The 14,477-nt window shown below is 39.3% G+C and overlaps 2 protein-coding genes across 3 annotated transcripts in view; one reads left to right on the forward strand and one right to left on the reverse strand.

Moving 5' to 3' along the window:
- Nucleotides 1–14,477, forward strand: part of cnksr2a (connector enhancer of kinase suppressor of Ras 2a) — an 81,939-nt gene that overhangs the window by 54,068 nt on the left and 13,394 nt on the right. The window contains exons 22-24 of one of the 2 annotated variants that reach the window (XM_008396461.3): nt 573–797; nt 4,170–4,357; nt 8,090–10,550. In XM_008396461.3, coding sequence (XP_008394683.2) covers nt 573–797; nt 4,170–4,357; nt 8,090–8,311 — 635 coding nt within the window. In that variant the 3' untranslated portion in view covers nt 8,312–10,550. Of the gene's footprint in view, nt 1–572; nt 798–4,169; nt 4,358–8,089; nt 10,551–14,477 lie in introns of those variants that run through there. The other variant, XM_017301866.2, reaches the window with a different exon arrangement.
- Nucleotides 11,506–13,892, reverse strand: klhl34 (kelch-like family member 34). Its single transcript, XM_081601424.1, has one exon. It carries the CDS (start codon nt 13,401–13,403, stop codon nt 11,616–11,618), a length of 1,788 nt encoding a protein of 595 aa, XP_081457550.1. The 5' UTR covers nt 13,404–13,892; the 3' UTR covers nt 11,506–11,615.

A 14,477-nucleotide genomic window follows, 5' to 3' on the forward strand; every position in this document is an offset into this window, starting at 1 on the left:
CGTCTAGTTACTCGATTTTGATTTTTAGGGTCACAATTTGATTCAGAAAATATTTTTAATTCAGTAAACTATTTTTCTGTCCAGTTGTTTAGAGATTTTGTTTACATTGTGTGATTGAGGAGAAGAAACAAAGAGCATTTATTTAAAGCTGTTCTGTAAGGATGTATTAAATTATATTAGTCTATATTTAAACATAATGAGGTTTGTGCATACAATTATGTATTTTAAATTAGTTTTATGGTAACTTAGCTGCTTTGCTTTTTCTTAAGTGAAAAAATATAGAAGAATTTTTCAAAATCCATCTGCTGGATAAAACAACCTTCAACTTAACCTCGTTTTAAAATCGATTTCTGAGCATTTGGATTCAGTTCAGGATTCCCAGAAGTAGGAATTTGCAATTATTTCTTTTACCTCTACAGTTAATTATTATTTTTGTTGATTTACTGAAACAAAAATGTTTATTTTCTTTCTGGCTTCAGATGTTTCTCAGTAACTCTGTTCAGACGTATCACTAAAAGTTTGTTCTCATAAATAATTGAGTCGCTCTGATATTTTCCTCCTCCTCCTCACAGAGGACGCCGTCTTCGCCGAGCCGGGCCTGGGAGGCGGCTCGATGATGGCTGGAGCCGTCTACACTCTCCCCCCACAGAGGAACGTCCCGTTGCCCGTGGCGATGCAGAGGCTGATTCCCATGGCAACCCAGGGAGGGAAACCCCGCAGCTTCACGCTGCCGCGCGACAGCAACCTGCACACGCTGCTCGCTCCGCCGGTGAAGGAAGAGCAGCCAACACACAACTGTGAGTTCAGATTTATTATGAAACATGACAGAAGCTGGAAAATTATTACACTGTAGTCATATTTAAAGAATGAAATATATCTGCTAGGCCTGTCGCAATAAGCAATAAATCAGTTAATCGCATAATGAATTAAAACAAACTCATTCATTTTTATTTGCATGATTTATTGTTTTTCTCTTTCTACCAAAAACTGAATGGCTTTGTTTACAGACACTTCATAATTATTTGTTTTGTTTTGTTTATTTATTTTGGATATTTAACCGTCTAAGTCCTAAAAACAGCGCCGACGATCCAGACAAATTTGTGGTACCGTAACAGTGTGGTACTTTGTGTTATCTGAACAGCTTCTGAAAGGGGAAACTGTTACTGTAATAACCTGTTACCGTAATGACCTGTTACCGTAATGGCCTGTTACCATAATAACCTGTTACCGTAATGACCTGTTACCGTAATGACCTGTTACCGTAATAACCTGTTACCGTAATAACCTGTTACCGTAATGACCTGTTACCGTAATGACCTGTTACCGTAATGACCTGTTACCATAATAACCTGTTACCGTAATGACCTGTTACCGTAATGGCCTGTTACCATAATAACCTGTTACCGTAATGACCTGTTACCGTAATGACCTGTTACCGTAATAACCTGTTACCGTAATAACCTGTTACCGTAATGACCTGTTACCGTAATGACCTGTTACCATAATAACCTGTTACCGTAATGACCTGTTACCGTAATGACCTGTTACCGTAATGACCTGTTACCATAATAACCTGTTACCATAATAACCTGTTACAGTAATTACCTGTTACCGTAATTAACTGTTACCGTAATTACCTGTTACCGTAATAACCTGTTACCGTAATGACCTGTTACCGTAATTACCTGTTACCGTAATGACCTGTTACCATAATAGCCTGTTACCGTAATAACCTGTTACCGTAATGACCTGTTACCATAATAGCCTGTTACCGTAATAACCTGTTACCGTAATTACCTGTTACCGTAATGACCTGTTACCATAATAACCTGTTACCGTAATAACCTGTTACCGTAATCACCTGTTACCGTAATTACCTGTTACCGTAATTACCTGTTACCGTAATAACCTGTTACCGTAATGACCTGTTACCATAATAACCTGTTACAGTAATTACCTGTTACCGTAATGACCTGTTACCGTAATGACCTGTTACCATAATAACCTGTTACCATAATAACCTGTTACAGTAATTACCTGTTACCGTAATTAACTGTTACCGTAATTACCTGTTACCGTAATAACCTGTTACCGTAATGACCTGTTACCGTAATTACCTGTTACCGTAATGACCTGTTACCATAATAGCCTGTTACCGTAATAACCTGTTACAGTAATTACCTGTTACCGTAATTACCTGTTACCGTAATTACCTGTTACCGTAATAACCTGTTACCGTAATGACCTGTTACCATAATAACCTGTTACAGTAATTACCTGCTACCGTAATTACCTGTTACCGTAATGACCTGTTACCGTAATGACCTGTTACCATAATAACCTGTTACAGTAATTACCTGTTACCGTAATGACCTGTTACCATAATAGCCTGTTACCGTAATGACCTGTTACCGTAATTACCTGTTACCGTAGTAACCTGTTACAGTAATGACCTGTTACCGTAATTACCTGTTACCGTAATAACCTGCTAATATCAGGTTATTACGGTAATTTCACTCCCGCCTCTTCAGGGAGTGAAATTAATCTGAGTGGCTCTTTCAATAGACGGTAAGTTGCAAAAATAACTGCTAGATATTGAAAGTTCCAGTTGTTGTGGATAAATGGGTAAACATATTTACTCACAGGACTTTTAAAGACCTGCGTACAATTAAAATAAGCTAAATTTTATTATGTTCTAAAACTAAAAACATTGACTGGGTTGAATTAAAGTCATATGAAGACAAAAAGTTTCCATCTGAATTTAACTAGAACTAGTTTTTCATTTTGGTAAATAATTAATGCAACTGGATGAAAGTGAAACTGGGAATATTTGGATTTTCACCATTATGGACTTAAGGTCACGCTCCAGCATCTCAATTAGAGTTATCTCCAAACTTTGACTAGGCCACTGTGAACCCGTCACTTTTTGAGCCAATCTGAAGTGGATTTTCTGGAGGGTTAAATCCAATAAATTCATATTTATGAATGAATAATGAGTCGAGCTGGAGGGAGAGGAAATGGTTTCCATCTGGACCGAGCTGGATGCAAATGCATTTTAGGAAACATTTTGCTTTTCTTTGTCAGTGCAAGACAAACATTTTAAAACTTCAGGACGGATTAAAAATCTGCAGGACTGTGATGCTGAATAGAGAAATAATGTTATTACAAACTGAAACCACCCAGCTCATAGGAAGCTACTTATTGATTTTTATATCACCCAAAGGGCTAATTAACCTTCTGTAGACGATGAGTGTTTTAAATCATCTGAGCTGCTTGGCAGGTTGATTGTCTTCAGCATTTGGCATCATTCCTGCAGCTCCTCCATGAATCCAGGCTTTCTCTCTTTGCTGCTTCGTCTCGTAATCCTTTTTAAACGAGTCTCACAGAGTAACATCTACTGCGTTATTTCATAATACTTGTGTTGAAAAATTAGGGTTTTCCTAATATTTGTAACAATTTGGGTTTGGTCTTTTATTTAAATGAGGAGGAGGGAAGATCAATAAACTATGAAGACATAAAAATTAAGCTTCTAAAATAATTTTTAATCAAACTTCAAGACAAAGATTTTTGCAGTGTAGAAATGCACCGATCCACTTCCTTAAAAAGTGCAGGTTATTTAACTTAAGACATTTTCCCCATGTTGTAATTTATCTGCCAGCAAAACAAGTAATTTTTTTATCAGTATTTAGGAATTATTTACTAAAAATAAATCTTTATATCCTTGCTGAAAAGTTACTTTTAGGGTAGGTTGTCTTATTTTAAGCGTACTAAGATATTTGTACTAGAAAGCAAACCAAAAGTAGTTGTTAATATTTTGTGTTTTTGCAGTGTAGATCCTGATTTGCTCTTAAGTGACCATCCGCCGCTGCTCTCCGTCCTAATGAGACGGCGCTGCTCTGGTTGCCAAGATAAGACCAGCAGCAGCGGGAAGATGTCGTCCTGAAATAGTAAATAAATGTGATTTTTGTAACCAGGAGATTTATGTGAGCTCTGTTTGAGAAACAGATTGCACAATAAATACCGACGTGGAGGAGGAAATAAACCTGCCACGGAGCAGAGAGCGTCCCTGAGGCTGTCAGGAGAGAGATGAGGGTTTTGTCATCGTTCATAAAACTGTCTCAGACGTCTCTCCTCTGCTCAGCCTCCACCGTCGGCTCCCTGTGTTGCAGGTGGCAGTGAAGGCGCGTCCCTGGGCGACCTGTTCCGCGCCTGCGAACAGGGTGGCGTCTGTCCGCTGGGGCGGGGCTCGGACGCCAAGGGCCAGTCAGAGTTCAGGCAGTCGTTCCTCCGACGGGCGGCGGACCCTCAGCTCAACGAGCACCTGCACCGCCTGCGCATCCTCAACTCCACGCTCAAGGTGCGTCCTCTCCAGCATGAACACAGGACAGGAGAGAAAGCAGCTGCAGAAGCTCTGATTCACTGCCACCACACTGAAGCAGCACAGACACATGCAGCGGGTAATACCATCAGCCATTCATTATCTACCGATTTCTGAAAGGCCTGACCTGCTGATGCCAGATTTTTATCATTTTATAGCAAAACTAAACAACTATGTTACCCTCAGTTGTTTTGAAAATGCTGCATAGAGGGATTATTTGTTTATAAACACGGCAGAAAGAGCCGGGCGGCCTTTAATCTGTCACTGGTTACCAGGGTTTCCCCCGGTCTATTATAAGCCTGGCGGGCCACCAGGCTTATTAATTATAGTTCTTTAATGTTTGTATTTTTAAGTCTTTATAGTTGGTGTTCAGACTTTAATCTTCCAGTAACACGTAATTATCAAGTGATTTTTTTTTTTCAAACTTGACGCCTTACTATTAGGTCTCTGTCTCTTTAAGAATCTCATGCTCTTTCAGACTCTCCGTCTTCAGCTCACAGTCACAACAATTCTCCTCCTTTATACCGTTTACAATCATTTCTTGAAGTGTTGGACTGAGAAGTAGTTTGTTTGAACTTATCAAACTCGCAGTCACACCAGGTGTTTGCTAACTGCTGCTGCCGCTAGTCTGGAGGAGCCGAGTGGCTCAGAAACGTCACTATGGTAATAACAATAATACTAAAACAGATTGTTTTGGGCTGGTTTTCTGTAAAGTTTATTACATGCTTCATGTGTCTGTGCCTTTTTTCTGAACAAACAAAAATAATGCATAAACAATATATGAATTTACACAAATAAAAGGAAACGTAGCCCATTTCTAATTACATTATTGTCCAGAAAGCTGTTTTTTTTTTTTAGATTTCTTTTGTTTTTCTATTCAACATCAACTTATCCTACATTTATTTATGCATTTTGATGGAAGTAAGACATTACAGCTAACAAGCCAAACAGAAAAAAAGGTCTTTTTAAAAGGTTCATTAAAAGAACGAAGCTGGAAACAGGGAAATGATCCTGTTCAGGGTAAATATTTTGAATCAGCTCTTTATATTTTAAATTAAAATAAAAATGTTTGCCGAACCCTTTTAAATAAGAGCTAACTTTAGTGCTGGTGTCACCTTCTGTCTCCAGCTCTTATAGTGAATGTTTGCATAGCTGTTAATTAATAAATAGCTTCTGGCTTTTTGAGTTTATTCACAGCAGAAGTCTTGATTATTGACTTCACCACTTTTTAGTTTTACAGTAAACTGTTCACACGTGATGCACATAAACATGAGCACATTGTGGTAAATGTCTGTCCTGGTTCACCTCCCGTGTCTCTTTGGTTTCGGTTTCCATCGGTCCATGTGTGTCTTCGTGTTGCCTGAGCAGAATTGATGCTTCTGGCCTGAGCGGCTCTCCTGTAATGTTTGTATTTATTCCTTGGATGCGGCGTGTTTACTCCTCCAGATCTCCATGTCTGTGGCTTTGGCTGTCTCAGTCAACCAGTGTTTGCACCCTGTCTGGTGTCTATGGAGGAATATACCAAGCTTTGGGGAGCATTTGGTCGAAAACATTGTGCAGTGGTAGCAGTGACCCTGCTAGTCGGCATCTATTACCCTCAGCAAAGCACAAAGCTGCTGGTTTGGACGTTTCAACATATCTGCTGCAGTGGTTGCTGTGGAAACAACAAGGACGTGAACACGCTCTCTCTTATCAACGATCAGTGGATCAAAACGGATGAGAGACGGAGAGAGGAAGAATATTTCTGAGGCAGATTGGGAAAATGTTGCAGATTGCTATTCTGGTGCTGCTGCCTCTAAATAATCAGATTTACTCAAATAACTGACTTGGAGTTCAGAATCAGCCTTTATTGTCGTCGTACAACACAACAAAATTCTTTTCAGACAACAAAAAAGACAATATAAGAAAAGGCTATGTGTGTAAATATATACAGTAATTACAGGGAACACCTGCTGTCGTCGTTAAATGTTGTAAATCCCAGTTTATTTTTTTAAAGGTCTCAGTGCTACAAATTTGTACAAGACGCAAATATGATACAAGCTGAAGTTTCCACATGCTAACGGCACTTTTAATTAGTTTAGCATAAAGTTGAAGGCGCTGCATGTAAAACTGATTTTAGACGTACTCTTACAAGATGTTATTGTAAAATAATCAAGTTTCTACCACATCTTACACTGTTAGCAGCGGCCATATTGGAAAAGGAGAGAGAAGTTGTTTTTTTTAAATTCCCTTCCCTTTATGCTTTTCTGTTATATTTAAATACACTTGAAAGTACATATATTATGTCATATATTGCATAGAAGACATAACCGTGTATATATTTTTTACATAATTTGATATTCTTTTAAAGTAATTTATTAATATTTGCCACAATCTCACATGTAATCCAATGTAATTCTGCTTTTTCTGCTAATATTTTTAAAAGTCTGATTTTCAGTATTTTGGTGCGTTAAACCTCTAAGAAGTAATTTATATAAAACAATTTTTATATATATTTTGTTAAAACATAACGGCTTGTTATGAGACACATAATCTGTAAAACGATCGATCACCTCCTTTATTTAGCTCATATTGCTGTCTGCAGAAACGCACCGCTCCCGACCAAAAACAGCCAATCAGAGCCAGGAGGAGGGTCTTGGCGCTGTCAATCATTCTCATGTACTCGCAGCTTGATATGCTAATGACTGAGAAACAACTTAATGTTACAGGAAAACCGTTTACCCGCCATGGTAACTAGCATTAGCATTCACAGCAGGCTTTGCTAGCTGTAGCGCAGCAGAGATCAAGGAGGTTGTGATTGACAGCACTAAGACCCGCCCCCTGGCTCTGATTGGTTGTTTCCCGTTAGCACTGGGAGAAGGAATTATTTATCACAGATTATCTGTCATACCAAACTGCCACGACATAGTGACAGTTTTAATAAATATGTTTTTAAAAATCTATTTTTCATTAAAGTTACATACCGCAGCTTTAAGTAACTAAGTATAACTTGTAATTGAACCTTAGTTTTTAAAGTTTATAATTTAACAGACAAGTTTGTGTGATAAATTAAAGGGCTCACAATCAGAGTGAACAGAGTATCCAAACATTATATTCAAGTAAAAATAGCACTACTTCAACATGTTTTTACTCAAGTAAAAGTAAAAAGTATTTGGTAAAAGTCTATGCAAGTACTGATCAAATTATCAATCATTTAATATTTAAAAATTACATCATCAGACAGATCAGAATATAAAGTTAAATGGAAATGTTTGTATTTTACGAACCAAAATTACAATAATTCATGTAAGTGGTAAAAAATGACAAAATCAGACAAAATATTTTTTTTCTCTCTCAATAAAACCAGCAGGTCTGAGTCTGAATCAGATGAATTTTTGGATAAAACATGTTTTCTTTTCATTCAGTGGGTAGAAAATCCAGAAGTTTTACTCAAGTTAGAGTAGAAATACTTCATAGTAAAATTACTCAAGTAAAAGTAAAAGTACTCCTAAAAGTATTTTTTTTTAAAGTTACTCCAGTAAATGTAAGTAGTCTCTGGCCCTCTCTGATTCTTCAGGTTTAGGTTTCTGTTGGATTTAAACTTAAATCTCCCCAAACCTGAGTGTCTCCAGTCACGTCTGTGTCGCCTCTCCATGTGTCTTGCGTCTGTCGTCGTGGCAACAGGAAGTGTGAGAGTGACCCGCCCCCTCCTGTGTTTCTGCATCCTCATAGGACAGGGAGGGGGAGCTCGCGCTGATTGACAGGCTGCTGGCCAATCCGCAGCTCTCGTCGGCCGAGTTCCAGGAGTGGAAGCGAGCCTATCAGGACCTGTTCACTCAGGACCAGAACTCCGCTGCCGAACCCGAACCTGAACCCGAACCCGCCGACCCGGGGCCGCCGCCCCTCACACCCTCGCTGTCCCACACGCACTCCTACATCGAGACGCACGTCTGACCTGTTAAACGCGGACAGTTGAGCCGTCTGGTTCCGATTGTTCATTTGAATGTCGCAGGGCGGGTCCGGTAGTGACGGACTGACTCGTGGTTTCCGCTTCCCGATCGGTTCGCTACCACAGATTACGGAGGAGCGCCTCACGCCGAGCGGCTTCCTGTCGCCTCGAGCCGCTCCAGCTCACGACAGGTGCTAGTTCCTGTTAGCTTCTGTTAGCTTCTACCTTCGAAGATCATTTCCTGCGGATGGTTCCTCCCCATCACCTTCATTAAAAGCGAAATCACAGAATGTATCTCGACTCATCCTGCTTGTTGTGCCATGTTTACACTGAGTGCACAGTGTCTCATAGCCAGTAAGTTGACGCTTTTTACTCCATAAAGCCTTATACTTGATTATATCGATATTATTAACTGTACAGTGAGTGTCACAGCGAACCACAATGAGATCTTTTTTAAACTCTTGTTTTTATTTCTGTTTAGATTTAGAGGCTTTTGTTTGTGCAGATTTGGTAGAAATTCGTACAGTGCTGGGCTGGACCTGAAGCATGCACCCTCCTTCTGGAACAGGAGCCATTCAAGGGAAAAATCCACCCTAAAGTAGTTTAACACAACGCTTAACATTCATCAACAGACATCCTGCAAAAACACAAATGCAGCTTCTTCAGCAAATATCTTAAAATACTAACTCAAAAGTAACTTTTCAACAAGAAATTGGATTTTGTTTTAAGTCAATAATCCATTAATATTGATTAAAAAGTACTTGTTTCTATTGACAACAGATTATTTCACTTATGACAAGACATTTTTCCATGTTCTAAGTTAAATATAACTAGTCATTTTTAATCAATCCTAAAGAATTAATGACTCTCATATCTTTCTGAAAAGTTACTTTTAAGTCAGTTTTATTTCAAATGTACTCAGATATTTGCACTAGAAAAAAAAATACTTGGTAAGATTTTGTGTTTTTGCAGTGATGATATAAACATTTAATTTAATCTGCTTAGAAACCCACTTTATTAAATCATATTAAATATTTACAGCAGACATCTTAGAGAATGTTATATATCAAATATGAGATAAAAATATTTGCTCTGAACATGACAGAAAAAAAATCCACGCAGAAATAAATAGTTAATTATAAAAATCTCAGAAGCATTGTTAATGTTTTACCCAAGAAAGCTTTTTGAATGTATTTAACTTCATTTTCCACTAAATGGTTACTATATAAAAAATGTCTATATATAATAAAGAAAATTTAGATACTCAGTGCCTTGAAAAAATTATTCAAACACCTTAAACTTTTGCACATTTTATCACATCACAGATACAAATTTAAATGTATTTTATTGTTTTGTTTTTATTTTTTAATGACAGGACTTCACACCAACACATAAAGAAGTCGTGCATTTTAATTTCCTTTTAAGATTTAATACAATATCACATAAAAATAATAAAATGCATCAGAATTTGTCGGGTAATGTGATAAAATGTAAAAATAATTATATGCAAACCCTGTATTAAATATGTATTTTTACATACTTTTAGCTTAATTACTGAAGAAATATTAAACTGAATTAAATATAAACAGAAAAATATATTTTATTTGTAATTCCCATTAGTGAAAAAAATACTTATATGTATTTATTGAATAAATACATAAATCCGTAGATGTAATAACTAAAGAATCCCCGTTATGAATCATTTATTAACAGTATAAAATTCTCCAGGGTGGATTTTTCCTCAGACTTCAGCTTTATTTTAGGCGTGTGGCATCAAACATATGAGGAATATTTACATAGGAAATAAAACTTGGATCTATTTAAAATGTTAGTCTATTTCTATGCTGCTGCCAGAGGATGTAATAATGTATCTGAGACGTTTCACAGACTACGAAAGCAATCATAAACATGTAATAACCTGCACTGACAAACACGGTTTGTTTGCTCCTTTTATGCTGCTGCCCGTGGTTGGTTGTAGTAGCATGTTTTTGCTGTAGATCAAAACAATATCCATTTTATGTTTTGTGTTTAAAACTATAATAGATCTCTATTTATAGAGTGTAAACTGTCTTGGAAGAATATCTTTAATTATATCAGGGTTTCTTTCTGCAAACTGTCATTGTGTAAAGAATGTTTAGTGTTAAATCTATAAATTATGGTTAAAAGACGGTATTTATTTATGTGTTCATTCTTCATGTTTCGCTGGAAGAAGAGACTGGATCAATAAAGTTTTAGTCATTTGGATTAGAGGCTCTTTTTATTTGTCTATTATGTTTTTCTTTTTCATCAACGAGAGATTTGAGGCTGAGGAAAACTGACATTTTGACTGAGAGGAATTATTGTGATCTGATCTGAACATTGTCATAAAACACAAATACAATGAAAGAAAACAGATTACCGTTGTTAATTTATTATAAAACATAACTTATTAGCTATAAAATCTATATTTCCTCTGACAACATCACAAGAATAAATTGTATTATTAAAAGTATCAGAAGTGATGAGTAAACGTCACTTTGGATGTTTTTGTCACAAAATACTTAGTTATGTTTAGTTTTTTTTCTATTATTTTGTAATACATAATCAATTATTGACCTTAAAATTTACAAAACTACTTTGGCTTCCTCTACCTTTTGTGTTTTACTTAGGTTATCTTTGTTTGAGGCGTTTGTTTTGCTTATATGCAGCATTTATTAAAAAGAAATAAAATATAAGAACAGAAGAAATCTGTAAAATGATAAATAAATGTTCACTGTACAGTAAATAAATCTATAAAAATGTGCAAATCTAGTAATTCTATAAAAAAAATTTCATTCAAAAGCTGCAATATGTAACTTTTATAAAAATCTTTGAAAAAAATCAAGTTCCTCTGCCTTTTCCCAGTGCCAACTATAAACAACCAATCAGAGCCAGGAGGCGGGTCTTAGCGCTGTCGATCATCCTCTGTCCACCTTCGGCTGCAGCTAGCATAGCATGTTGTGAATGCTGAGGCTAGTTATCATGGCCACAGATGACCACGGATAAACGATTTTCCCATTACGGTAAGTTATTTCTCTGCCATTAGCACATTTAGCAGCGAGTATCCAGGTTTGATTGACAGCGCTAAGACCTGTTACCTACTGCAGCTTTAAGGTGGAAAGTAAATGTGTTGAGCATTGATCAAATTTTCATCTAAGACAACTCATTTCTACCACTGGCATTAAAGCTTTCAGCAACAGCTTTTTATTTCTCTTCATGGCAACTGAATGTGATAATTCAACAGTTATTCTGAAGTCACTACTTTTTTTTATAGATGTTAAGGTGGGTCTATTAGTCCGGCAGAGGCAGCAGAGTGCACTCAGTGCCAGTCAGAGGTCTTGGAAGCTGGGCAATTTCTCTCCACTGATCTTTCTTCGTATCGTACTCCAGCACACTCCTTACAGTCACCTGCTGTCCGTCGCTCCACCTCCTCCCGCCGAATACCAGCAGATTCCCACCTGCCATGGTTAACATCCCATAGTTGAACAAGCCGTTTGCGAGTGGTTTGAGGCGGGTCCAGTGGTTCGACTGCAGGTCGTACCGTTCAATGTCACAAAACTGCTCGTACATACCCAGCAGGGCGTAAATGTAACCGTGGGCGGTTGCCAATCTATGACCAAACCTTGGGATGGACATGGATGCCCTCTTTTCCCAGACAGTGGCCTTCAGGTCCCAAGAGATGCATTCCCTACTTATTTCCCTGTTTACATCCTGGTTACTAACATTGATGCCACCCTGGTGGGCAGGGAGTCCTCCTGTCACGTAGATACTCTTGTCGAGCACGGTAGATGCATGGCCGTAAAGAGGGCAAGGCATCGCTGCAGCTCTCCTCCACGCTCCTGAAGCCATGTCGTAATACTCAACAGAAGCTAAGGAAGTGTACGTCATGGAGTCCGGATGTGACTGTCGTCCCCCAATAGCATAAATGACGTCTTCCACCACGCAGCAGGTGAACTGCACCCGCCTCTCCAGCATGGACTCCATCTGCTTCCAGTGGTTGAAGCGTGGATCGTACCTCCAGACTTGACTTGAGGTCGACACAGTGACGGACTTCTCATCGCTATTTTTCATGTCTTCGCCGCCAATCACGAAGAGAAAACCTCCCACCGAACAGACGCAGGGATTTCTGAGTCTCAGAGGTAGAACAAAACCTGGCGATGAAAACTTCCTGCTACAGGTGTCGAACGCCAGCACCTGTTGTTCTGGCCAATCAGGGCTAACCCCACCACCAACAAGAAGCACATGATTGGGTGATCCTCTAAGGGTCGATTGCCTGCTTTGTGCTAATGGCTGAGCTGAACCCATATGATGGTACTCAAGAGCCCGAGTCAGCTGACTTCTGATCAGAGGAGTGGCCATGGCCCTGCTTCCATGGCAAAGGTCAGAAAGGTCTGAAGGAGCAACCAATCCAAAGCGTAGACGACTCAGCAGAAGGTTTGACTTTAGCAGTGGAAGGGGCCCATTTTCATCCAGCCAGTCTAGAGAAAGTCTTATGAGATCCATCTCCTTGACCCCAGGTATCTCATCTGCATCTAGCACTGCCATCAGCGACGGAAAGTTCAACCCAAGGAGATCAACCTGGCTATTCTGCAGCAGAACTGCCATCTTCTTGGCAATGGTTTGATTTGCAGCCTCAAGTGCATTCAGGAGGAAGTGTTGCTCAGCCAGATTGGCATAGTAGCAGCAATTATCAGCAGTTAAGCCGTCCGCCATAAATCGCTCGCATATTGACAGGGCTGCCTCCACCTGGAGGTACCGGGCTGCTTCCACGACAACAGGAAGTGTGGAGGAAGAAATGCTCAACCACCCTGAGTACAAGAAATCCAAAATGGCTTCCAGACCCTCAGGCGTCAGCGCCGGGAGCCTGATGGAGTCTGCTGATCTTTCTGCGGTTGTCTCTCCAAAAAGGGCCCAGAAGTAGTCACTGGAGCTCGCTAACAGACTGCGATGACATGGGAAGGAAACACCGCCTGCTTCCAGGACGACATCGCACATCTTCTTCTGATCCCGCAAACGCTGGAAGCCAGAGAGGAGTCCGGTTCTGTGTAAGGAACTGTAGAGGAGTGAGTAGGTATCCATGCATAAGTTCTGTCAAGAAGAAGAAAGGATGACTGATTTTTTTCCTGATGCGTTGCATGAAAGAAGGCTGGAAGAGAGTGCCCTCAGTTGAGCTTACTCCATCTGTTTTAGTCCTCTTCTGTCTGCAGAAGCTGTTATCCGACACCATGATAGGGAGGTCATGACAGCCCCCTGCACATACACATCAACACAGCCCTGTAACCCGTCCCTCTTTGGCACTGAGACTTGGCTCTCTTGTCTCTGTCTGGGATACTGGCGCTGTTGGCTTTGTGTTTGTCAGCTGCCTCAGAGTCTTCTAGGGCAGGGGTGTCAAACTCCAGTCCTCGAGGGCCGGTGTCCTGCAACTTTTAGATGTGCCTCTGCTGCACCACACCTGAATAGAATAATTAGGTCATTAGCAAGGCTCTGGAGAACTGATTTACACAAGAAGGAGGTAATTAAGCCATTTCATTCCAGTGTTTTGTACCTGTGACACATCTAAACACTGCAGGACAGCGGCACTTGAGGACTGGAGTTTGACACCTGTGTTCTAGGGAGTATCCCCCAGGCGCACGCCTTCAATTTAATATCAACCAACAAGCAAACATTGTGTTGTCAAACAGAGTTGGGCGGACAGGGAGCCAGATTGGGCTTTGAGAGTCTATCTCTGTGGATGAAGTCATCTGTAAATACAGCTGCTGCAGTCGAGGTGTCCAGGAATCCGATGGGCACGGTTGATAAAGCACCTTTCTGTCAGGAATAGAAACGGCTTATAGGATTCATCTGGAAGGACAATACTGTGAAAGCTGGACTCTAATCTTTTAAACTGGATTTTATTGATACAATCTAGAATTTTGATCTCTTGAAACCTTACCACCAGAACATTTTAAGAGATGCTAAAGTATGACGACAGAAACTGTAATTTCATCTGAATCAAGGTGATTCCAAAAGAGCAATTAGTAGAAACTATTAGACGCAGAAACTTTCAGGTTTAGTTCTGCTTTAGTTAGTTTTGAAACGCACAATTCTAATTAGTTTTAGTGTCAATAATATAATTTGTTTTTGTGTTTATGAATCTGTTTATGAATTTTTCAT

Source organism: Poecilia reticulata, chromosome 20 (genome assembly GCF_904066995.2).
Source record: "Poecilia reticulata chromosome 20, P_reticulata-male-v2, whole genome shotgun sequence".
Lineage (NCBI taxonomy): Eukaryota > Metazoa > Chordata > Actinopteri > Cyprinodontiformes > Poeciliidae > Poecilia > Poecilia reticulata.